The sequence below is a fragment of the Erythrolamprus reginae genome, chromosome 1 (assembly GCF_031021105.1).
Source record: "Erythrolamprus reginae isolate rEryReg1 chromosome 1, rEryReg1.hap1, whole genome shotgun sequence".
In the NCBI taxonomy this organism is placed as follows: Eukaryota; Metazoa; Chordata; class Lepidosauria; order Squamata; family Dipsadidae; genus Erythrolamprus; species Erythrolamprus reginae.
Genome location: NC_091950.1, coordinates 24,401,179 through 24,426,352, shown reverse-complemented (window position 1 = coordinate 24,426,352; position 25,174 = coordinate 24,401,179). Strand labels below are relative to the sequence as shown.

Below are 25,174 nucleotides of genomic sequence, written 5' to 3'. Positions count from 1 at the left end.
AGCCTCATGGCAGTTTATATGATTCATTGTTTCGTCAAGATCATGGTTTTTGTGCTGTACAAGATTGTGTGTGGACTCTCTGGACTTTAGAATTGGACTCAATTTCCCAATTATTGGGTGAACAATTGGATTGCATTTAACCTGTGCCTTGTGTGTACCAAAAATCCCTTTGACATTTAAAAAGGGAGCTGTTTCTGTTTTTCTGTTTATAAAGACTTTGGGGTTTTCCTTTTATCGTGTGCTGTGTGTCTTCCTGGACTAATTACCCTGTAATTACAGGCGGTTGAAACACGCTGGCAGAACACAGAATAGAAGCTTTAGATCCTAGCACCATGGGAAATTTATCTTTTCCCATGGTCTTAGGCGACCCCTGTGAAATGATTGTTCGACCCCCAAAGGGGTCCTGCCTCCCAGGTTGAGCACCACTGCTCTAGAGGCTCTCTTGAAGCCAAAAACACACTCCCAGACCCTCTGTGTGAGCCCAAAATCAGATGGCCAGCACACACATGCATGTTGGAGCTGAGTAAGGACAATGGCTCACATGCCAGCAGATACGGCTCCGCGTGCCACCTGTGGCACCCAGGCCATAGGTTTGCCATCACTGGTATAGCGTCTCCTGTTTGAGCGGGGTTGGACTACAAGACCTCCCAGGTCCCTTCCAATTCTTGTTATCCTTGAGTTTTTTAAATGCAAAACGTTACCTAGGAAACACTAAACACAGTTACTGGGTGCAAATATCGCTTCCCCAAATTGTTTATTTAATTTTTGATACAAGTCTTATAAAAACAAAAGTGTACAGAGCAGTTTAAAAGGAAACAAGCATCTCATTAAAATAGGCTTACTCATACTTATATATAAATACAAGCTGTGGTTGAAGACTTGCACTTCAACTTTAGTCACTCATTTTTCTCATCCGCAACTCAAGAAAATATCTAAAGGACTTCCTTGGCTGTGTGCTACTGTTCCAGCCTTCTCCAAAAGGCAAAAGGTTTCTTGTTGTATTTTCCTTTTTCGTAGATGAATGTGATAACACTTTTGCTTTAGATCAGGGTTTCCACGGAAGCCATTTTAAGACTTGAGGACTTCAATTCCCAGAATTCCTTAGCCACCATTGACAACCAGGATCATTCTACAACATTACTGGCTGGGGAATTCTGGGAATTGAAGTCCACAGGACTTACAATGGCCACGACTGGGAAACATTGTTTTAAATGAATGCTATAATTCAGTTATGTACAACAGAACTTTAAAAGTAATGTAGCAGTGCCACTAGGCCACAGGTAGGCAAAGTTGGCTCTTCTATGTCATGTGGACTTCAACTCCCAGAATTCCTGAGCTAGCATGATTGTCTCAGGAATTCTGGGAGTTGAAGTCCACCAGTCATGGAAGAGCCAACTTTGCCTACACCTGCACTAGGCCCTTATTGTGAAATGCCCTCAAATCATCCACAGCGGTTCTAAAAGCTGTTTAGGTGGCTTAAGCATATTTACCTCACAAATACCTTGCGTTTCTGCTATGGATTTCAAGCGGCTTCTCAGAAACTGAATAATGGTGTATTAAACTCTGGTGGGGTTCTCCAGCGACCACAACTTTAGCGACCACAACTGGGACCAGCAACTCTTGTCGTTAAATATCGGGTCGCTAAGTGAAACATCATGTGGTCATGACGGACTGGTTTCCACTACTGCTGTCAAGCAGTCATTAATTGAAACCTCGTGTGACCGTGACTTCTGATTTTACTGCCTTTTTCTGCCTTGACCGCTTGGCGCAAAGCCAGTTTGCAAAGCATACAAATGTTGGCTACAGGACTGTGGGATACTCTCACGGCCGAAAACATGCCCCCACAGTTGCCAAGTGCCTGAATGACACAGGTGTGAGGATGTTGCTCAGGTTGTAAATGCGAGGACTGGTCATAAAGTTATTTTTTTCAGTGACGCTTAACTTGGAGCGCTAAGTGAGGCGGTCGGTAATCAAGGTCCCACCTAAAGCTCTGAAAATTGGCTCCGCTTTTCACACAGCTGTGCCATAAGCATACGTCCCTCCCCTCTCCCAAATTCCCTGATAGGATCAATCCACATCAACAAACCAACGCCTCCGGTCCTCAGACCTCAGTAGGGTTTGCACAAGTGGATTTCAAGTAATCCGTCATCCAGCATTTTTTGTCTGTACCCTGATTTTAAAAAATACCGTAGCATCCCAAAGTGGCTTTACTTAGAAACAAAGATAATCTCGCTAATGTTTAAGCAAACATATCTGAGGGTCTAGGATCACAATGGGTACATTGTTTCCTGCAAGGGATGGGAACATCAAGGATGGGAGGGCGTGGAAAGTGACTCTGCCTGTGGCTCTTTCCTCTAAGCTACTCCACTACCCACCCAGTTTGGTTTAGGACTATGCAGGAAGAACGATGGGAGATGAGATCCAAAATTTCGGAAGGGCATTAGGTTAGAGAAAAGTGTCTTTAAGAAAGTTTGGATGCTGCATAATGTCTTTGCAAAGGTCTCTGGGCCTTAATGTCTCCTCCCTGCCTTTTCACACAGAGTCCCCAGATGTTTTGGTATTAGGAAGAATTAAAAGCAGGCTGTTATAAAGCCCAGAGGATGACTTTGAGAAGGCCGTTGAAGGCCATCTATCTCTTCACTGTCAGTCTCTACATTTATACCCTGATTGACATAGTCTTCGCTTTTACGTCAGGGAATCCAAAACGTGTTCTTAGTTGATCAGCAAGTGTGAGAAAAGTGAGTTGTTAGACTGGTTGGTGTTGAGGTCCCCTAGAAGGCTTTCAACCTTCCGGTTGGTGTTCACATCATCACCACCGCCGCTCTTGAAGACAGCATCTCCGTCTGCCTCCCAGCAACTTTCTGCTCGGTGATGTAGCGGTGAAGTATTCTCAGGGTCTGATTGTTCCACGCTGGGCCTCTCCCTCAGGACTCCCTCCTCACTGGCGTCCTCACCAGAGGGGCTCTCCTCCTCACCACTGGTCTCACTGCCTCCTGCACCTGAGTTGGCCCGTGGGATTCCTTCAAGGGCTGCCTCTGCACCGTCTTCTGGATCGGAATCTGAATCAATAAAGGGAGTATCCGGTTCTGGGAAGAAAAGACAATGAACCCAATTAAGCCAAGAGTGGGATTACAGTGTTCCCTCGATTTCCGCGGGGGATGCGTTCCGAGACCGCCCGCAAAAGTCGAATTTCCGCGAAGTAGAGATGCGGAAGTAAATACACCATTTTTGGCTATGGACAGTATCACAAGCCTTCCCTTAACACTTTAAACCCCTAAATTACCATTTCCCATTCCCTTAACAACCATTTACTCACCATTATTACTGGTACTCACTATTGAATAAGGCACTTAGTGATCCTGATATTTATAAACATAATTATTTATTAACAGTAATTTTGTTGTTGTTATTTATTTGCAAAAATTATTAGTTTGGCGATGAAGTATGACATCATCGGATGGGAAAAACCGTGGTATAGGAAAAAAAACCACGAAGTATTTTTTAATTCATATTTTTTGAAAAACCGTGGTATAGGCTATTCACGAAGTTCGAACCCGCGAAAATCGAGGGAACACTGTATTATTATTATTATTATTATTATTATTATTATTATTATTATTATTATTATTAATTAGATTTGTATGCCGCCCCTCTCCGCAGACTCGGGGTGGCTCACAACAGTGATAAAAACAATATATATTGACAAATCTAATAATTTAAAATCTAAAATAGCAATTGTACATTTAAAAAATCTAAAAACAAGGATGTTCCTTCGGGGACAAATTTGACAAGTTCTTGGCTTTTGCGAGGTCAAAATTCCAGCAGCTGAAGGAGAGGAGGCCCCAATGGCCTCCATCTTAGAAATATAGTGTTACTTGACTTTCACGGGGGATGCGTTCCAAGACTGCCTGCGAAAGTCAAATTTCCGCGAAGTAGAGATGCGGAAGTAAATTCACAATTTTTGGCTATGAACAGCATCACAAGCCTTCCCTGAACACTTTAAACCCCTAAATTCCCCATTCCCTTAACAACCACTTAGATCAGTGGTTCTCAACCTTGGGGTCAGGACACCATTTGGGGTCGAACGACCATTTCACAGGGGTCGCCTAAGACCAGGGGAAAAGATAAATTTCTCATGGTGTTAGGAACTAAAGCTGGTGCCTTGGAACTTATTTTTACAATCCAACCAATCAGGTGTTTACAGTGGGGGTGTCCCTCTGGCATTCCTGCCAATCAGCTTAAAGCTCTGTTGGGAGAATTGGCACTAGACTTATGGTTGGGGGTCACCACAACATCGGGAACTGTATTAAGGGGTCGCGGCATTAGAAAGGTTGAGAACCACTGATTTAGATTATTACTCGCCACTATTACTGGTACTCACCATTGAATAAGATACTTAATGATCCTGATATTTATTAACATAATGATTTATTAACAATAATTATTTTGTTATCACTGCAGTTTGGCGATGACGTATGACGTCATTGGGCGGGAAAAACCATGGTATAGAAAAAAAACCCGCGAAGTATTTTTTAATTAATATTTTTTTAAAAAATGTGGTATAGACTTTTTGCGAATGTCAGACCCGCGAAAGTCAAGGGAACACTGTATTCAAATTTAGAAGCATTCCAACTTAAAGAGTCCTCTTGGGGGAGGAAATTTGTGGTTTATATCTGCTCTTTCCTGAAGAAGGAAGACAGTGTGACGAGAGTGTTCGACCCATTTTTGGAACTGTTCTGGTTAGAGCTGACACACACCTCTTTTTAAACAGGCAATTTCTGCCTCTTTTCACCAGTGCCAAACGAATAGCAAACCATGTGACTTTCCGAGTTGGGTTCTCATTAGATGCGCCAGTATGACATGTCTAATAAATCTATACTTTGAGGATCACCTAGGCCTCAGAGGTTTGATTGCAATGGGTCTGTGTTGTGGTTAGCTCTGGCCCAGCTTCTGCCTCAAGGAATGTGGCGGTGGATGTGGGGGAGACATCCACATGCCGCAGGCCTGTTTTGCTCCCGATGGAATCTGCCGACAAAGCCTCCTCTGACCAAGGAAGCGTGAGTGACAGGGAAGAGGGGAATTTGGCAGACAGCCCAGGAGGAGATCAATCATCTGTATCATCCTTGGATTCTGAACAAGAATTAATGACATATCCACGAATGCGTAGAGTGATGCATAGGAGACAACAACTGAAGGATTATTACAAGAGAAAATGAGGCCACCTGTGGTTGGGTGGGGCTGCTGTAACTAGTGCTACATATAAAAAGAACAGAGTGCTGGTTCAGCCTTGTGGCAGTTTATCTGATTCATTGTTTCATCAAGATTGTGGTTTTTGTGCTGTTCAAGATTGTGTGTGGACTCTCTGGACTTTAGAATTGGACTCAATTTCCCAGTTATTGGGTGAGCAATTGGATTGCATTTAACCTGTGCCTTGTGTGTACCAGAAAATCCCTTTGACATTTAAAAAGGGAGCTGTTTCTCTTTTACTGTTTATAAAAACTTTTGGGTTTTCCTTTTATAGTGTGGTGTGTGTCTTCCTGGACTAATTACCCTGTAATTATGGGCGGTTGAAACACACCGGCAGAACAGTTCTGTTACTTGGAGCCCCTGACAACTGCATTCTAACCACTGCACCTCCATGGCTCATCTTGTGAGAACATCACCCTTGCAAGAATAACATGCCAAACATTAACATGTGAGAATCTGTTTTGCTTTGGGCCTAAACAGATCAGGACAAAGGAGCACCCACTCACAGAAAATTCAAACCAAAACACATCTATATTTAAAAATGATTTGTACAAAACGAAGTCAGGCTTTTAGTCCATGTTGGCAGAGTTTCTGGTCAAATTGTTTAATAGATAAGGACCAGCTGCGGTCAGGAGCCAAATCTAATTTAGACATTCCTCTAATGTCCTTCAAACACACCCACCCACAAATCTTCAGGTTTTTCTCAGAGCTGCATCTCTGCATGATGAACTTAAAGGGATAACACCAGTTTGCCAGCAAAGCATTTCTGGAATCTCGGATCTAGGAACTCCACCATTACAAACGTTGAATCTCCACACCTCTTTCCCCATAAATCCTCATCTGTATACTGTCTGGGTGTGGTCAACAATTTCCTAGAGATATTCTAGACTTTCTTTCATAGAGATATTTACCTCCTAGAACTTTTCCCATAAAGATATTCCTGTGTGCTTCGTGACCTTCTGATCCTGGCATCTAATAGGAGCGCCTGATCCCCAATATCTCCCTCCTCCTTTGAGTCAGACATTACCATCATTGGGGTTTTTACAGTCTCTGGTAGTTCCCCAGGTTTCTCAGGTTCCAATTCACCCTCACTCTCACTCTCTGTCAAGAACACTGGCCTAGGGTACCAAGACGGACCTGGTTCATCTTCCAAAGAATCTATAACTACGAGTCTATGGAGTCTACGGAGAGGGGCGGCATACAAATATAAATATAAATAAATAAATAAATAAATAAATAAATAAATAAATAAATAAATAAATAACTGAGCTGGTTGGGGACCATTCACAACAGATTGCACCTCACCTCTGAAAGAATCTTCATCAAGAGCAGCTTCTGTCTGTTCAGAGGTTGCTTCAAGATACTGGATTTCATTGTGGGATTGTGTCCCTTCATCCTCCTGGGTACATGGAATTCAAGACATTAGTAAGATTAACTCTAAGATTATTATTATTATTTATTATTATTATTTATTATTATTTATTAGATTTGTATGCCGCCCCTTTCCATAGACTCGGGGCGGCTCACAACACAATAAAACAGTTCATGACAAATCTAATAATTTACAATTTAAAATATTTTAAAAAACCAATTTTTTAAGCAAACATACATACAAGCATACCATACATAAATTGAATTGAATAGGTCCGGGGGAGATGTCTCAGTTCCCCCATGCCTGATGACAAAGGTGGGTTTTAAGGAGTTTACGAAAGGCAAGGAGGGTAGGGGCAGTTCTAATCTCTGTGGGGAGCTGGTTCCAGAGAGTCGGGGCCACCACAGAGAAGGCTTTTCCCCTGGGGCCCGCCAACCGACATTGTTTAGTTGACGGGACCCGGAGAAGGCCCACTCTGTGGGACCTAATCGGTCGCTGGGATTCGTGTGGCAGAAGGCGGTCTCGGAGATATTCTGGTCCGATGCCATGAAGGGCTTTAAAGGTCATAACCAACACTTTGAATTGTGACTGGAAATTGATCGGCAACCAATGCAGACTGCACTGATGAAAGGATGCTGACCAAAAGGTTACCGATGGCAACCATAGTGCCTCCAACAGGTTCTACTCACCTGGTTCCTGACCAGCTCCTCATCTTCCCTGATCGTTTCTTCTGTGACACTGGATTCAAAGATAGTAGCGTAGAAATTTATGAGTGCCTCAACAATGCATGCCTGGTGGGGGTAATCCACCAAGGAAGAGAGGGAGATGGTAGCTTGGGTGGGTCGAGGGCGCATTAACGTGGGGCCAAAGACGATTCCCAGGTTGCTAGAAGACATTTTATTGTCATCTTCAAGTTCTATAATCCTAGAACGGAATTGGACAAAGAGACACATAAGTATCACCACATTACAAAAAAGACGTTGAGACTTTGGGGGAAAAAATGCAATGACTACTTCAGCTTCAACCACAACAATACACAAGCACACAATAGATACAAACTTAATGTAAGCCACTCCAAACTTGATTGCAGAAAATATGACTTCAGCAACAGAGTGATCAATTGCCTGGAATGCACTACGTGGCTCTGTGGTTTCTTCCCCAAACCCCCAAAACTTTAACCTTTGTTCTGTCTGGGTGCCCCCAGACTTCAACACCAACTGGAAAAAGCAGCCAGACACGCTGGTAAAAGCAAAAGCACTTTATAGTTTGAAAAATAAACACAGAGAAAAACCTGTTCTTCCCAACAGGCAGACTATGAGACTTCACAGCAGAGTCCTGATGGCCAGACAATACAGCAGACTTCTTGCTGGCACACCCACCACTGTAGAGAATAAGACCCACACCTTTTCCCCCCAAGGTTTCAGTATTCAAAGTCACAAACCAGAATTCCAAGACGCCAAAGATCACAGCCAGGTCCCAGGACTCCCAAAGATAATACTCCACAAGCCAGGAAGGGTGGGTCTGCCTTTTCAGCCTTTCCAGAGAGCACCACACCCAAACCCAGCTGTTGCCTCTTTAGTGCTGAAAGTACCTGGCTAATTGTCCCCTTCGTTGTGTTGCTCTTCTCTGCCGGAGATCGATTATTGCTTGTGCATTTTCATCTAAGGAATCCAGGCTGCTTGCTGGGGAGAGCTCCCTCTCGGGGGACTCTGGCTGTCCTCCCTCTCCCTCAGCCTGAGATTCCTCCTCCCCGTCTGCCTGAACCTCCTATTCCTCATCCTCCCCCTCTGAGCAGGAAGCCGGCAGAGGATCAGCCGTTCCCTGAGGGGCCTCAGACGGAATCACAACAACCTTAGACTGTCTACAGTTGACCTCACCCCATTCCTAAGAGGTCTGTAAGGGGCGTGCATAAGCACACCATCGTGCCTACCATCCCTGTCCTGCTATCCTCATTTATCTGTACTTACTTTGCTTATGTTTATATCTATACTTTCTATCTTGTACAAGTTTGACAAACAAATAAATAAATGATTGAAACATTTAAATATGTTAAAGGGTTAAATAAGGTTCAGGAGGGAAGTGTTTTTAATAAGAAAGTGAACGTGGGCACAATCTGAAGTTAGTTGGGGGAAAGATCAGAAGTAACGTGAGAAAATATTATTTTACTGGAAGAGTAATAGATGCTCAGAACAAACTTCCAGCAGACGTGGTTGGTAAATCCACAATAACTGAATTTAAACATGCCTGGGATAAACATATATCCATCCTAAGATAAAATACAGGAAATAGTATAAGGGCAGACTAGATGGACCAGGAGGTCTTTTTCTGCCATCAATCTTCTATGTTTCTATGTTTCTATAAAATAAATAAAAGATTGCCCTTAAGGTCTGGACTCTGGAGACTAAAACATATGAAGAATGATTATAGCAAGTGGTTATGGCTAGTCTACACAAAAGGACCAGTGAGGACATGATGAGGTGCCCCTAGATCAGTGTTTCCCAACCTTAGCAACTTGAAGATATTTGGACTTCAACTCCCAGAATTCCCCAGCCAGCGAATGCTGGCTGGGGAATTCTGGGAGTTGAAGTCCAGATATCTTCAAGTTGCTTAGGTTGGGAAACACTGCCCTAGATACACCGATACTGTACCAATTCTTTGCGAGCTGCACTTGCTTCCTATTGCTCTCCCCTCTCAATTAAAGGTGTTGGTTATTACTTTTAAAGTCCTACATAGCTCAAGTATGCAGTATCTTTGAGACTGTCTTCTACCACATACCTCCCAGTGACCGGTAAGAGCCCACAGGATAAGCCTCCTTCAGGTGCCATCAGCTAAACAGTGTCAGCTGGCGGGTCAGTGGGGGGAGAGCCTTCTCTGTGGTTGCCCCGACTCTCTCAAATCCGCTACCTCCTGAGATCCGCACTGCCCCCACCTTATTGGCCTTCAGGGCAGCCATAAAGACCTGGCTCTTCTGACAGATCTGCTACCACTGACCTCAGGGGGATGATTAGCGAGGTCGTCCCACAAATATATGGATGACTGAAACTGTTTTAAATTGAAACATTTTTTTTATATGGATCTATACCTGTTTTGGTTGTGAGCCGCCCTGAATCCCTACGGAGTTGGGCAACATGGCTTGCATTGGCTGCCGATCAGTTTCCAGTCACAATTCAAAGTGTTGGTCATGACCTTTAAACCCCTACATGGCATTGGACCAGATTACCTCCGGAACCGCCTGCTAACGCACGAATCCCAGCGACCGATATGGTCCCACAGAGTTGGCCTTCTCCGGGTCCTGTCAACTAAACCATGTCGTTTGGCGGGCCCCAGGGGAAGAGCCTTCTCTGTGGCGGCCCCGGCCCTCTGGAACCAACTCCCCCCGGAGATTAGAACTGCCCCCACCCTCCCTGTCTTTTGTAAACTACTTAAGACTCACTTATACCGCCAGGTACGGGGGAATTGAGATATTCCTTCCCCCTAGGCCATTACAAGTTATGCATGGTATGTTTGTGGGTATGTTTGGTTTTATAATAAGGGTTTTTAGTTGTTTTATTATTGGATTGTTACATGCTGTTTTTATCATTGTTGTTAGCTGCCCCGAGTCTACGGAGAGGGGCGGCATACAAATCCAATAAATGAATGAATGAATGAATGAATGAATGAATAAATAAATTTAAACAAACAAACAAACAAACAAACAAACAAACAGTTGCAGTTGTTAGTCATTCTTTTTCAGTGCCTTTGCCATTTCGAATGGTCACTACATCATATTATTATTATTATTATTATTATTATTATTATTATTATTATTATTAATTATTTATTAGACTTGTATGCCGCCCCTCAATTGCAAATTGAAGACTACGTGCCATCGTTTTCCTGACCCAATTTTGCCAGGTAAACCAACTCACCTCTTCAGGTGCTGCGTGATACACTTCAAGGTGGCAAAGTTCTTGCTTGGGAGTTCCTTGAGCAGCTCCTTCAGCTTGGCCACCATGGCTTTCTCTGACTCGCTGCTTGTGTCCACTGGCTCCCCAGAGCTTCTCCCTGCCCTGCTGTCGGACCGACTCTGCAAGGTTTCCTTGGCCAGCCCCATAAGGCTGTTGTACATCCGGAAGGGTATGACTGGTTCCGGGAGCTGAAAGGAGGGAGAGTCGCAGGAAAGTAAATCGTAGGGCATGCCAGCTTGCCCACCAAACAAGAACCCGGATCCTGGATCAAAACACATTGCCCTTCCCACACTTATGTGGGAACTTATATTATGACGGTCTTGTGATGTAATCAGGACTGAATCAATAGTACAAAAGGAGAGGACCCTCCATGATTACCCCTCTTCCACGAGGGAAGTAACACTCCTGCCTTACATCAAATATCGTGTGTCACGGCTGGCCCTAGATCAGGGTGGGCCTTGGAGGCTAGCTCCACCCCATGAGAAAGGGCGCATCAGTGTATCCCACACCATTCCCTGTCCTATAGTCTCTCCTATATAGAAACATAGAAACATAGAAGTCTGACGGCAGAAAAAGACCTCATGGTCCATCTAGTCTGCCCTTATACTATTTCCTGTATTTTTATCTTGGGATGGATCTATGTTTATCCCAGGCATGTTTAAATTCAGTTACTGTGGATCTATCTACCACGTCTGCTGGAAGTTTGTTCCAAGGATCCTACTCTCCCTGCCTTTCGTAAGCTCCTTAAAACCCACCTTTGTCGTCAGGCATGGGGGAACTGAGACATCTCCCCCGGGCATATACAATTTATGCATGGTATGTTTGTGTGTATGTTTGCTTAGTAAATGGGTTTTTAAAAATATTTTAAACTATAATTTAGATTTGTCATGAATTGTTGTATTCTGTTGTGAGCCGCCCCGAGTCTGCGGAGAGGGGCGGCATACAAATCTAAATAATAAATAAATAAATAAAAAATAAGCCAAGGCCACAGTGTGGTAGTAAAAAATTTGGTAGCCCTTCATTGCTTGGAGCCATTGAGTATAACATCTTACTCCGGCCATAGATGTGATTGCGTGGTTGTCGTTGAATGAATGTTTTTTTTTATATTATTAGGATTTTATTATAGGGGTTTTTTATATTATAAGGGTTTTAACTATTAATTTTAGTGTTAGGTTGGGTTTCACTTTTATATGTATTGTATTTTTTTTATATTATTGGAAGCCGCCTTGAGTCTCCGGAGAAGGGAGACCTAGAAATCTGACAAAATAAAATAAAAATGTAAAATAATGTAAAATGTAAAAAAAATATAAACTATAAAATATAAACAAATATAAACTATAAACTATAAAATGTATTTAGGAAGCCCATCAGCTGAATTTGAAAGCAAGAGCTTTGGATGCTGCTTTGAACTTGGAAGATCCCCTAACCAATCTAGAACAATTCTGCAAATTATTTCACTCTCTTTTAGAGGGTGCCATGGTGGCATCTAGAATAGAATAGAATAGAATAGAATAGAATTCTTTATTGGCCAAGTGTGATTGGACACACAAGGAATTTGTCTTGGTGCAGATGCTCTCAGCGTACATAAAAGAAAAAGATACATTTGTCAAGAATCATGTGGTACAACACTTAATGATTGTCATAGGGGTCAAATAAGCAATGAAGAAACAATATTAATAAAAATCTTAGGAAACAAGCAACAAGTTACAGTCATGCAGTCCTAAGTGGGAAGAAAAGGATGGGAGGAATGATGAGAAAAACTAGTAGAATCTAAGGGCAGTGAATTCCATAGGTTTACCCAGACTGAGGTTTACCCAAATACCCAGCTGAGAGTCAGTTTGGTGTAGTGGTTAAGGTGCTGGCCTAGAAACCAGGAGACAATGAAGCTTAGTTCCACCCTTAGGCATGAGAGCCAACTGGGAGACTTTGGGCCAGTGGCTTTCTATCAGCCCAATCCACCACAAAGGGTTATTGTTGTGGGTGAGATAGGAGGAGCCTTATGAATGTTCATTGCCTTCAGTTGTTTATAAAAAGAATAGAGTTGGGATAGAAATCTAATAAACAAACAAAATATATCTCAGAAGGAGTCAGAGAACACCTTTTCCAGCTAACATGTTTTTAATAAAAATAATGCAGCTTCTAAGAGTGGCAGCTCTATTAAATGTCCCGAGAGGCTTATCTGTTAGAAACATAGAAACATAGAAATCTGACGGCAGAAAAAGACCTCATGGTCCATCTAGTCTTCCCTTATACTATTTTCTGTATTTTATCTTAGGCTGGATATATGTTTATCCCAGGCATGTTTAAATTCAGTTACTGTGGATTTATCTACCATGTCTGCTGGAAGTTTGTTCCAAGCATCTACTACTCTTTCAGTAAAATAATATTTTCTCATGTTGCTTTTGATCTTTCCCCCAACTAACTTCAGATTGTGTCCCCTTGTTCTTGTGTTCACTTTCCTATTAAAAACACTTCCCTCCTGGACCTTATTTAATCCTTTAACATATTTAAATGTTTCAATCATGTCCCCCCTTTTCCTTCTGTCCTCCAGACTATACAGATTGAATTCATTAAGTCTTTCCTGATACGTTTTATGCTTAAGACCTTCCACCATTTTTGTCGCCCGTCTTTGGACCCATTTAATTTGATCAATATCTTTTTGTAGGTGAGGCCTCCAGAACTGAACACAGTATTCCAAATGTGGTCTCACCAGCTCTCTATACAGCGGGATCACAATCTCCCTCTTCCTGCTTGTTTTACCTCTAGCTATGCAGCCAAGTATCCTACTTGCTTTCCCTATCGCCTGACTGCACTGTTCACTGATGCAGAATTTAATTATTTTATAATAAATAAATAAATAAATTCCCCATCTCACAGTTTGAGACAGTCTGGGCGGCTTATTTAACTTACAACTTAACTCAGGTAAAGGGGAAAAACCGAGGGAAAATATTGACAAATGTATCTTTTCTTTTATGTACACTGAGAGTATATGCACCAAAGACAAATTCCTTGTGTGTCCAATCACACTTGGCCAATAAAGAATTCTATTCTATTCTGTTCTATTTAGACATTTGGAGGCTGCTACCACAATGCTGTGTGAATCAATTTCACTGGATTAATCTTGGTTAACCAAAGGAAAGGCAGGAAAAAAAATTCCATCTGTATTTTTCACATTATTAATGTAACTTTACAGAATAACAGAGAATATAGCAGAGTTGGAAGGGACCTTCTACTCCAACTCCCTGCTCAGGAAACCCTATGCTGTTTCAGACAAATGGTTGTCCAATTTCTTCTTTAAAACTTCCAGTGTTGGAGCATTCACAAATTCTGGAGGCAAAGTCTTTCCACTGATTAATTGTTCCAACTGTCAGGAAATGTTTCCTTAGTTCTAGGTTGGAAAAATTTCCTGACAGTTAGAACAATTAATCAGTGGAAAGATTTTGCCTCCAGAAGTTGTGAATGCTCCAACACTGGAAGTTTTCAAGAGTTAGTAACCTAATCCTACGTAGCTTCTGCTCCGGTAATCTCACACTACTAAACAGAGCATTTAAAACTTTTGCCAGACCAATCCTCGAATAGAGCTCATCTGTCTGGTTCCCAAACCATATTTTGGACATAAACACTCTAGAAAATGTCCAGAGATACTTTACTAGAAGAGCCCTCCACTCCTCCACTTGCAACAGAATACCTTACGTCAGTGTTTCCCAACCTTGGCAACTTGAAGATATTTGGACTTCAACTCCCAGAATTCCCCAGCCAGCGAATGCTGGCTGGGGAATTCTGGGAGTTGAAGTCCAGAGATCTTCAAGTTGCCAAGGTTGGGAAACACTACCCTATGTAACAAGACTTATAATCCTAGGTTTAGAAAGCTTAGAACTACGTCACCTTAAACACAACCTAAGCATAGCCCATAAAATCATCTGCTACAACGTCCTTCCTGTCAACGACTACTTCAGCTTCAACTACAACAACACACGAGCACACAACAGATACAAACATAAAGTAAACCGCTCTAAACTTGACTGCAAGAAATACGACTTTAGTAAACAAGTAGTTGATGCATGGAACTCACTACTAGACTATGTAGTATCATCACCTAACCCCCAAAACTTTGCCCTTAGACTATTTACTGTTGACCTCTCGATTCCTAAGAGGTCAGTAAGGGGCGTGCATAAGTGCACCAGCGCGTCTTCCTAGCCCTGTCCTAATGTTTCTCTCTACTAGTATCATGTATATATTTTATAAATACTGGGACCCTTTTTACCGCTGGTTGGGAAAAAAAAAAAGAACAATCCGACCAATAACTGCTTAAAACTCACTACATACCAAATTCACTACATACCAAATCGTATACAGTGATCCCTCGATTTTCGCGATCTCGATCTTCGCGAAACGCTGTATCGCGATTTTTCAAAAAATATTAATTAAAAATATTTTCCCACCCGATGACGTCACTCTCTTCCTTTCTCATCTTTCTTTCTCTCTCTCTTTCTCTATCTTGCTTCTTCCTCTCTCACACTCTCTTCCTCCCTCTCTCATCTCTTTCTTTCCTTCTCTCTCTTTCTCTATCTCTCCCCCTCTTGCTCTCGAGCGGCGCGTGGGCGGCGGGGAAGACCCAGGGAAGGTTCCTTCGGCCGCCCAGCAGCTGATCTGCTCGGCAGCGCCGCAGCAGCGAGGAGCCGAAGATCGGGGTTTCCCCTTTGCGTGGGCGGCAGGGAAACCTGGATCTTCGGCTCCTCGCTGCTGCGGCACTGCCGAGCAGATCAGCTGCTGGGCGGCCGAAGGAACCTTCCCTGGGTCTTCCCCGCCGCCCACGCAAAGGGGAAACCCCGATCTTCGGCTCCTCGCTGCTGCGGCGCTGCCGAGCAGATCAGCTGCTGGGCGGCCGAAGGACCCTTCCCTGGGTCTTCCCAGGTGCGGAAGTAAAAACACCATCTGCGCATGCGCGGCCATGGAAAAAAAGGGTGCGCATGCGCAGATGGTGTTTTTACTTCCGCACCACTATATCGCGAAAAATCGATTATCGCGAGGGGTCTTGGAACGGAACCCTCGCGATAATCGAGGGATCACTGTATATACAAAGATAACAGTCTGGTGTTTAAATTACTTCAGTAAAGGATTGAAATATGATATAAAAATTAAGCCTATCTTTCTAAAATTTCTTGGCTATGTTATACTCAACTTTACTTCTTATTTACTTATAATGTAATTTTTACTTATAATGTAACGGGCTATAGAGAATATTTATAGCACAAACTTTCGATACAGATCTATCGTTCACCCGCCCGATTTTTACTATTAGTTTGTTATTATTGTATACTGTTCATTGTATAAATCATTGATGTTTGTCCTCTTTTTTCATATTTCTTTTTTCATCTAAATATTTGTATTGTTATTTGTATTGCTGTTGTGTTTATTGTATATATTCTGTGTTCAGTTCTGGAGACCTCAGCTATAAAAAGATATTGACAAAATTGAACGGGTCCAAAGACGGGCTACAAGAATGGTGGAAGGTCTTAAGCATAAAACGTATCAGGAAAGACTTAATGAACTCAATCTGTATAGTCTGGATTACAGAAGGGAAAGGGGGGACATGATCGAAACATTTAAATATGTTAAAGGGTTAAATAAGGTCCAGGAGGGAAGTGTTTTTAATAGGAAAGTGAACACAAGAACAAGGGGCCACAATCTGAAGTTAGTTGGGGGAAAGATCAAAAGCAACGTGAGAAAATATTATTTTACTGAAAGAGTAGTAGATCCTTGGAACAAACTTCCAGCAGACGTGGTAGATAAATCCACAGTAACTGAATTTAAACATGCCTGGGATAAACATATATCCATCCTAAGATAAAATACAGAAAATAGTATAAGGGCAGACTAGATGGACCATGAGGTCTTTTTCTGCCGTCAGACTTCTAAGTTTCTATGTTTCTATTCTTGTGAATAAAATTTATAATTATTAAAAAATATATAAACATTGTTATATCTTTGTATAGCACCAATACATACTACACAAAACAATTGTTTTTTAAAAAAAGAGCTATATTTCTATTGTTAACAGGATACTATCTTTCTTCTTCACTTTGGGTTAAAAAGCTTCTGGTCTTTCAAGGGCAGGGCAGGTGTTTCACTTTTTGGCCCAAAGATTGCAATCACTTTGCGGGCAATCTCACCTGGCGAAGATAGAGCTTCAACACGTTGCTGATGTCGTGTGGCGAGGCCTGAGACAGCTCAACCAGCTCTTTCCCATTCTCAAAAGCCTGACACAGCTTCTCCACGCGGGATTTCACTCCGTTGACACGGTAGATGCCCTAAGGAAGACAGAAAGGAGTATCGGTCAGACAAAACGTTGCCATCTTGAACTTTTTTGACCCAGTCTCTCTCCAGGATGTGCTTTTTTCAGGGATGCCCAGAAGGTGTTCTGTCTGGGCCGGGTCCAATCGGAAGAAAAAGCACACACACACACACAAACTCATAGAATACAAAATAAACCTACATTGCTATTAAAACGTCCAGTAAAAAACAGGCTACTTTTTAGTCCATGCTGGCAGCGTTCCTGCCTAATGAGTCGGAGATTGAATACAGTTAATCTGTCTGGAACCCATACCACATCTCGGACATCAACACCCTTGAAAATGTCCAAAGATACTTCACCAGAAGAGCCCTTCACTCCTCCACTCGAAATAGAATACCCTACGAAAGCAGACTATCAATCCTTGGTCTTGAAAGATTAGAACTACGACGCCTAAAACACGATCTAAGTATTGCCCACAAGGTCATATGCTGCAACGTTCTACCTGTCAATGACCACTTCAGCTTCAACCGCAACAACACAAGAGCACGCAACAGATTCAAACTTAATTATTAACCACTCCAAACTTGACTGTAAAAAATATGACTTCAGCAACCGAGTTGTCAAAGCGTGGAACTCATTACCCGGACTCAGTAGTGTCAACCCCTAACCCCCAACATTTTTTCCTTGGACTATCCATGATTGACCTCTCCAGGTTCCTTAGAGGTCAGTAAGGGGCATGCATAAGTGCACCAGTGTGCCTTCCGTCCCCTGTCCAATTGTCTCTCCTTATCTCATTTATCTTTTCTTCCTTTCAAATATGTTCTTCTATACTTTTATATCTTTTCTTCTATTCGTTTCTTTAGTTATATTACTACATATCTATTCTCTTCAATATGTATTATGTATTGGACTAAATAAATAAATAAAATAAATAAATAAAGATTAGAAAACCCAGGTTGCAAGCCAAAGAGTCATTAATCTCAGTCCTTGAAGTGTTTTTGGCAGTTTGACCAAACTTACAATTCAATGAAGCTTTGTAGAACATGAAACTGGCATGGATAAAAAGTCTCTGGAAGAAGAAAGTTCTCTCAGCTTCGATTCACCAACCACCATGATTACAAACGTTGTTCACCATGCCCACTTCCCCTCAGACAGTCCCTTATATAGTGACAAGGCATGGCCAAGTGGCCTATAGATCTATTTACACCAAGAACCCCTTCTTTTCAGATACTCATGTCTAGACCTAATTCTTCTGACCCTTACATTTTTTTAAAAAATATTTTTTATTAAATTGCAAAGACAAACAAAACATACATTACATGTAACATTTAGTGGAGCAACAATCGCTCCTCTCAGAGTTGAAGTCATCTTTATATTTGTAATAAGAAAAAAAAAGAAAAGAAAATCTTATCGTATTTAACACCATCTATGAAATACTTAAAAATATCAATTATAAGATGATAGGTAAAAAAACATCTAAAGTATTTAAAAATATATAGAAATGTAAAAGTTATGACTTAAAATGAACTAAAAAAGAGGAAAAAATAGTGGAAGAAGAAAAAAGGAATTTACGTTTGTATTGTAAATAATCACTGTCTATACAATATAATTACTAGGTACATATATATTTAAAATAGTATAAAAATAAGGTTATCTCTTGTTCTGTCTGGGTTTTCCCAGACCTCAACACCAACTGAAAAAACAGCCAGACTCTGGTAAAAGCCAAAAGTATTTTATAGCTGGAAAAAATAAGCACAAAGGAAAACCTGTCTTCACAACAGACAGGCTATAATACGTTACAGCAGGGTCCTGATGTCCAGTCAATACCACAAGCTTCTTGCTGGCACCCCCCCCCCCCAAGGTTTCAATAGTCCAAGGCACAAACCAGGATTGTAAGCCACCAAAGTTCACAGACAGGTCTCACGAATCTCCAAGATAAAACTCCACAAGCCAGGAAGGGTGAGTCCGCCTTTTATCCTTTCCCAAGAGCACCACACCCAAACCCAGCTGTGACCTCTAATGCTGGAAATACTTAGCCAATTGAGTCCGTCTCTGATTAGCTCTCCTTTGTCGCATATCTATGATGTCTTGAGCATTTTCCCCTAAGGAATCCAGGCTGCTTGCTGGGGAGAGCTCCCCCTGGTGGGACTCTGGCTGTCCTTCTTCTTCAGCCTGGGATTCCTCTTCCTCGTCAGTCTGCACCTCCTGTTCCTCAGCCTCTCCCTCTGAGCTGGAAACCGACAGAAGGTCAGCCATTCCCGGAGGGGTCCCAGACTGAACCACAACATCTCTGATTCTTTGTATCCCACCAGATGTATACCTTTTGCCAAACATAATAAAATTCTGATTCTTGTTGGTTTTTTAAACCTTGCATCTAACAGGGGGTCCTCCTCCTCTAATTCCCCATCGTCCTCTGACTCACTGAATCCCATAACTGGGGGTGCAACAGTCTCCGGTGGGTCCTCAGTCTCTAACTCCTCATCACTCTCACTCTCAGACTCGGGTGCTAAGAACACGGGACTACGATACCAATATGCACCCGTCTCCTGGTCCTCGGAATCCGTAACCAGCTGAGCCAGACGTGGACCACTCACAACAGAAGGTAGATAGTCAAAATGAACCACAGTAATTATAATGATGCGATTGAAGTTCTGCCTATTTTTTGTGTGTGCCCCACAGAGTTTCCATCCCTCTGTCACCTTGAAAAAAAAAATTACAACCATTTTCAACAGAAGTTTACAACCATTTTACAGGTGTTGCAATGCAAAAAAGTCGGCAGGAATAGAGCCAAAATTAACTTTGCTTCCCTTGAATTAAATAGCTCATAAAATTATTCCCCGTGCATTCTTCCTTTCTATTAGATGAGAGATCACAGTTAAACACAGTTTGTTTTCACTCTGTTAGTACAAGGTACACGGTTGTTAGGGTTTGCCATTGTAAACTACCTATTATAGCCTCTTGTACTATCACTTTAAATATTTTGGGCTGGTTCGCCATAAGAGGGCGCCAGTACTCCTTCCCTCAATGATGCTTTATCGCTCATTCACTTTTGCTTTGCCTTGAGGGGGGAGTGCATTTGCTTAGTGCTTGTTATGGATTGTTTCTATTTTGTATATATGTAAATACTACTTATTAAGCATAACTAAGTCTGGGTCTTTTTCTTTGGCTTTACCACACATCCACACTCTGTTAAAATTCTCTGCTCAGTGTATGTCAAAGGTCTCATAGCCTAGCTATACCGAGACATACCAACACACTCTCTTTAGCACAGCAGTCTCCAACCTTAGCAACTTTAAGACTTGTGGACTTCAACTCCCTGCTTTAGGACAATTACTGGAGGCCTCACAGCAGAGTTTTGCAATCTTGGCCACTTTAAGAGATGTGGCCTTCAATTCCCAAAAGCATCTGCACCTCTAAAACTGTCTGGTTTGGTGCTGCAACCCAACAGGACCGACACAGACTTCAGAGGACAATCAGAACTGCAGAAAAAACAATTGCTGCCAACCTGCCTTCCATTGAGGACCTGTATACTGCACGAGTCAAAAAGAGGGCGGGGAAAATATTTACTGACCCCTCGCATCCTGGACACAAACTGTTTCAACTCTTACCCTCAAAACGTCGCTACAGAGCACTGCACACCAAGACAACTAGACACAAGAACAGTTTTTTTTTCTGAACACCATCACTCTACTAAACAAATAATTCCCTCAACACTGTCAGACTTTCTACTAAATCTGCACATCTATTCTACTAGTTTTTCTCATCATTCCTTTCACCCATTTCCTCCCATGTTGACTGTATGACTGTAATTTGTTGCATATATCCTAAGATTTTTATTAATATTGCTTCTTCATTGCTTATTTGACCCCTATGACAATCATTAAGTGTCGTACCACATGATTCTTGACAAATGTATATTTTATTTTATGTACACTGAGAGCATATGCACCAAGACAAATTCCTTGTGTGTCCAATCATACTTGGCCAATAAAATTCTATTCTATTCTATTCTATTCTATTCTATTCTATTCTATTCTATTCTATTCTATTCTATTCTATGGCTGGCCGGGGAATTCTGGGAGTTGAAGTCCATGCCTCTTAAAGTGACCAAGATTGGAAAACCCCCAGTTTATAGTAAAACAAAGCACAACCTTTGCAATATTTTTTGCTGTGAAATTTCGGCTGGTTCTTGATTACCCCAGTGAAGATGAAGGCTTATAGCCTGATGACACAATTCCCAGGCTCTGGGGCAGAGAGGAGTGTTTTTTCCCTCTGTAAATAAATTTCTTTCGTTACAGGTGCTCTGCCTCTTACTTTTGTTTTCATGGCCCGCCTTTCGATCTCGTTGATGCACTTCTTGACGATGAAGGGGACGCCATCAAAGCCGATGTGGGAAGCCTGAGCAAAGTCTCGCCCGAAGAGCTGCAGTTTCCCTTGAAGTTTCTTGTGCCCACACTGAATGGCCAGGGTCTCCAGGCATTTCTTGTGGCAGGCTAAGTAACACTGGAGAAGAGGAGGCAGAGGAAGAGAAGGTGGAAGTGAAACGGTAGTTTTAGGGAGTTCGTGCAGTTCCAGAAAGAGCCACTGGGTGGCAATATGTCATTAACAAGAGGGTTAATTAACAAGACTCCTGCAAATCCCTTGGACTTAATGGAACCTGCCAGACCTGCCAGAAAGGCCTGGAGGAAAGTTGTCCATGGGGTCGCAATGGGTTGGACACAACTTTGCAACTAACAACAACGAAAGTGTTTCTCAAGGCAGGTTGGGGAATTGTGGAAGTCCACCCAGCTGAGATTGAGAAACACTATTAATACAGTAGGTCTTTGACTTTCAACCATTCGTTTAGTGACCATTCAAACAGCACTGAAAAAAAGTGACTTATTACACTTATGGCTCCTACAGCATCCCATGATCAATATTTACCTACAATATTTACCTACAATCGAAGATTACCTATGGGACTGTCTTCTGCCTCATGTACCCCAGCGGCCAGTTAGGGCCCACAAAGCCAGCCTTCTCCAGGTCCCGTTGGCCAGGCAATGTCATCTGGCGGGACCTAGGGGAAGAGCCTTCTCTGTGGCAGCCCCGGCCCTCTGGAATAAACTCCCTCTGGAGATTCGTACCGCCCCCTAACTCCTGGCCTTTTGCAAAATTTTGAAGACCCATCTCTGCTGGTGGGCTTGGGGGCCGGGAGTATCGAGATCAATTCCGGCCGTTGCCATGAGTAATTGATTAGGCAAAAGGGGAAGATTGTGTTGGGATGAATGGGTGTTTTTTTAACATTTTAAAAGTTTTTCATAATAATTTTTAATATTAGATTTCTATACATTTGTATTGAATGTGTTATGTTGTATGCTGCCCTGAGTCTTTTGAGAAGGGCAGCATAAAAATCTAATAAATGAATAAATGAATGAATGAATAAATAAATAAATATGCCGTAGGTTGATGGTCTGGAACCAAATCTGTAATACAGAAACTCCTCGACGTACGACCACAATTGAGCACAAAATTTCTATTGCTAAGTGAGACAGTTAGAAACATAGAAACATAGAAACAAAGTTGTTAAATGAATTTTACCCCATTTTACTACCTTTCTTGCCACAATTGTTAAAGTGAATTGCTGCAGTTATTAAATTAGAAACGTGGTTGTTAAGTGAATCTGGCTACCCCACTAACCTGGCTTGTCGGAAGGTCGCAAAAGTGGGTCACATGACCACTGTCATGAATGTGAGTCAGCTGCCAAGTGACTGAATTTTGATCACGTGACCATGGAGATGCTACAGACGCTCATGCCCTCATCACCTCGAGGTTCGACTACTGCAATGCTCTCTATATGGGGCTACCTTTGAAAAGTGTCCAGAAACTTCAGATCGTGCAGAATGCGGCCGCGAGACCTATTGTGGGGTTACCTAGGTTCGCCCACATCTCTCCAACACTCCGTGGCTTGCATTGGCTGCCGATCAGTTTCCGGTCACAATTCAAAGTGTTGGTCATGACCTATAAAGCCCTACATGGCATTGGACCGGAATACCTCCGGGACGGTCTTCTGCTGCACGAATCCCAGCGGCTGATAAGGTCCCACAGAGTTGGCCTTCTCCGGGTCCCGGCGATTAAACAGTGTCGTCTGGCGGGCCCCAGGGGAAGAGCCTTCTCTGTGGCGGCCCTGGCCCTCTGGAATCAACTCCCCCCAGAGATTAGAACTGCCCCCACCCTCCTTGTCTTTCCTAAATTGCTTAAGGCCCACCTATATCGCCAGGCATGGGGGAATTGAGACATCTCCCCCAGGCTTATATAGTTTTATGTATGGTATGCTTGTGTTGTATGGTTTTTAAATGATGGGTTTTTAGATGCTTTTTAAAAAATATTAGATTTGTTACATTGTCACATTGTTATTATTGTTGTGAGCCGCGCCGAGTCTGCGGAGAGGGGTGGCATTCAAATTTAATAAATAATAATTAATTATTAATATTACTACTATGGTCATAAGTGTGAAAAATGGTCATAAGTCACTTTTTTCAATGCCGTGGTGATTTCAGACGTCGAACTGTTATAAGTTGAAGATTAGCCGTATTTCCAAAGTGTGCCTGTATTTTTTGTACTGCCTTGTCACAGCCCAGTGTTTCTCAAATAGTGGGGTGGGGCCCCCTGGTGGGGGGCGCGGAGCAATGCCAAGGGGGACACGTGACCCTGGAGAACATGTTTTTTTGCCACAGGGAGTAGGGGGTTTTTGCACTGAGCACACCGCACAGAGCAGGAGATATGAAGTGCAGATAACAAACCCTTAAGAGACACTGTGGGAAAATATTTAACAGGGATGAAAAGAAAAGAGGAGAGAGACGGAGATAATGAGACAAACGTAAGTTTCCCAAAAGCTAAGACGAGGAAATATGATGAAGCCTATGTAGCGCTTGGCTTCACTGTGACTATGGTGGGAGACGAGGAAAGACCGGTATGTTTACTGTGTCAAAAAATGTTGGCAGCGAACAGCATGAAGCCAAATAAATAAAAGCGTCACTTAAACACATTACAACCCAATCACGCTGATAAGCCGCTTGAGTTTTTTCAGTGAAAATGTGCTGAATATTGCAAACAATCGTCCTGGCGGAGAGTTGGGGGCATGAAGTGTTTACTTCTTCCTGGGGGGGAACGGGGGGGGGACATAACGGAAAATTAATGAGAAACCCTGCCATAGCCCAAGTACCCATCCTACCTCTTCGCATTCAGCTCCCTGGAAATAAACATAGCTGTTGCACTCCCGGCATTTGGAAGGTGTCCGCAACTTCCTCAGACGGTGAGTTTGGGCAGCTCTGGACATGCCGATATGCCGGAAAGGGCCGGTGGGTGTAGAGATCCCTGGAGTCATTTCATGAATACCTGGTAACCAGAATTTTTTAAAAAGGCAAAGACTGAAACATCGTCAAAATATAGAAACAGAAGACTGGCGGCAGAAAAAGACCTCATGGTCCATCTAGTCTGCCCTTATACTATTTCCTGTATTTTATCTTACAATGGATATATATGTCTATCCCAGGCATGTTTAAATTCAGTTACTGTGGATTTACCAACCACGTCTGCTGGAAGTTTGTTCCAAGGATCTACTACTCTTTCAGTAAAATAATATTTTCTCATGTTGCTTTTGATCTTTCCCCCAACTAACTTCAGATTGTGTCCCCTTGTTCTTGTGTTCACTTTCCTATTAAAAACACTTCCCTCCTGAACCTTATTTAACCCTTTGACATATTTAAATGTTTCGATCATGTCCCCCCTTTTCCTTCTGTCCTCCAGACTATACAGATTGAGTTAGGAGTTGACACTATTGAGTCCGGTAATGAGTTCCACGCTTCGACAACTCAATTGTTAAAGTCATATTTTTTACAGTCAAGTTTGGAGCGGTTAATTTTGTTAATTAATATTTTTGAAAAACCGTGGTATAGACTTTTCGCGAAGTTCGAACCCGCGAAAATCGAGGGAACACTGTATTACTACATGTCTATTCTCTTCAATATGTATTGTGTATTGGACAAACAAACAAACAAACAAATAAATAAATACTGATTTTCCTCTTAAGTCCCTCCTCTACATGCAGGGCTGGCTGAGGAATTCTGGGAGTTGAAGTCCACAAGTCGTAAAGTTGCCAAGGTTGGCGAGCCCTTGCTCTACAGGGAGGAATTTTACCACGATTTGTATTCTTCCGCTAATACGTACTCTGTTCAAAGGAAGGTGAATTCCCATCAGCCTCGTCTTTAGGGGACAATGATCCATTGGAAGGCATCTGAGGAAACTCGCCTAACCAAGAGAAAGACTTGATTTTAG

The 25,174-nt window shown here is 42.4% G+C and overlaps 1 protein-coding gene across 2 annotated transcripts in view; it reads right to left on the bottom strand.

Annotated features, from left to right (window-relative positions):
* Positions 1-737: 737 nt before the first annotated feature.
* The window catches only part of ARHGAP45 (Rho GTPase activating protein 45), a 101,883-nt gene continuing 77,446 nt past the window's right edge, over positions 738-25,174 (bottom strand). For both annotated transcript variants that reach the window (XM_070747303.1, XM_070747294.1), the window contains exons 16-23: positions 25,067-25,147; positions 24,072-24,235; positions 21,176-21,364; positions 16,740-16,877; positions 10,528-10,754; positions 7,309-7,543; positions 6,553-6,646; positions 738-3,086 (exon numbers count right to left, since the gene is read on the bottom strand). In XM_070747303.1, the coding sequence (XP_070603404.1) occupies positions 2,713-3,086; positions 6,553-6,646; positions 7,309-7,543; positions 10,528-10,754; positions 16,740-16,877; positions 21,176-21,364; positions 24,072-24,235; positions 25,067-25,147 (1,502 nt within the window). In that variant the 3' untranslated portion in view covers positions 738-2,712. The remainder of the gene's footprint in view (positions 3,087-6,552; positions 6,647-7,308; positions 7,544-10,527; positions 10,755-16,739; positions 16,878-21,175; positions 21,365-24,071; positions 24,236-25,066; positions 25,148-25,174) is intronic.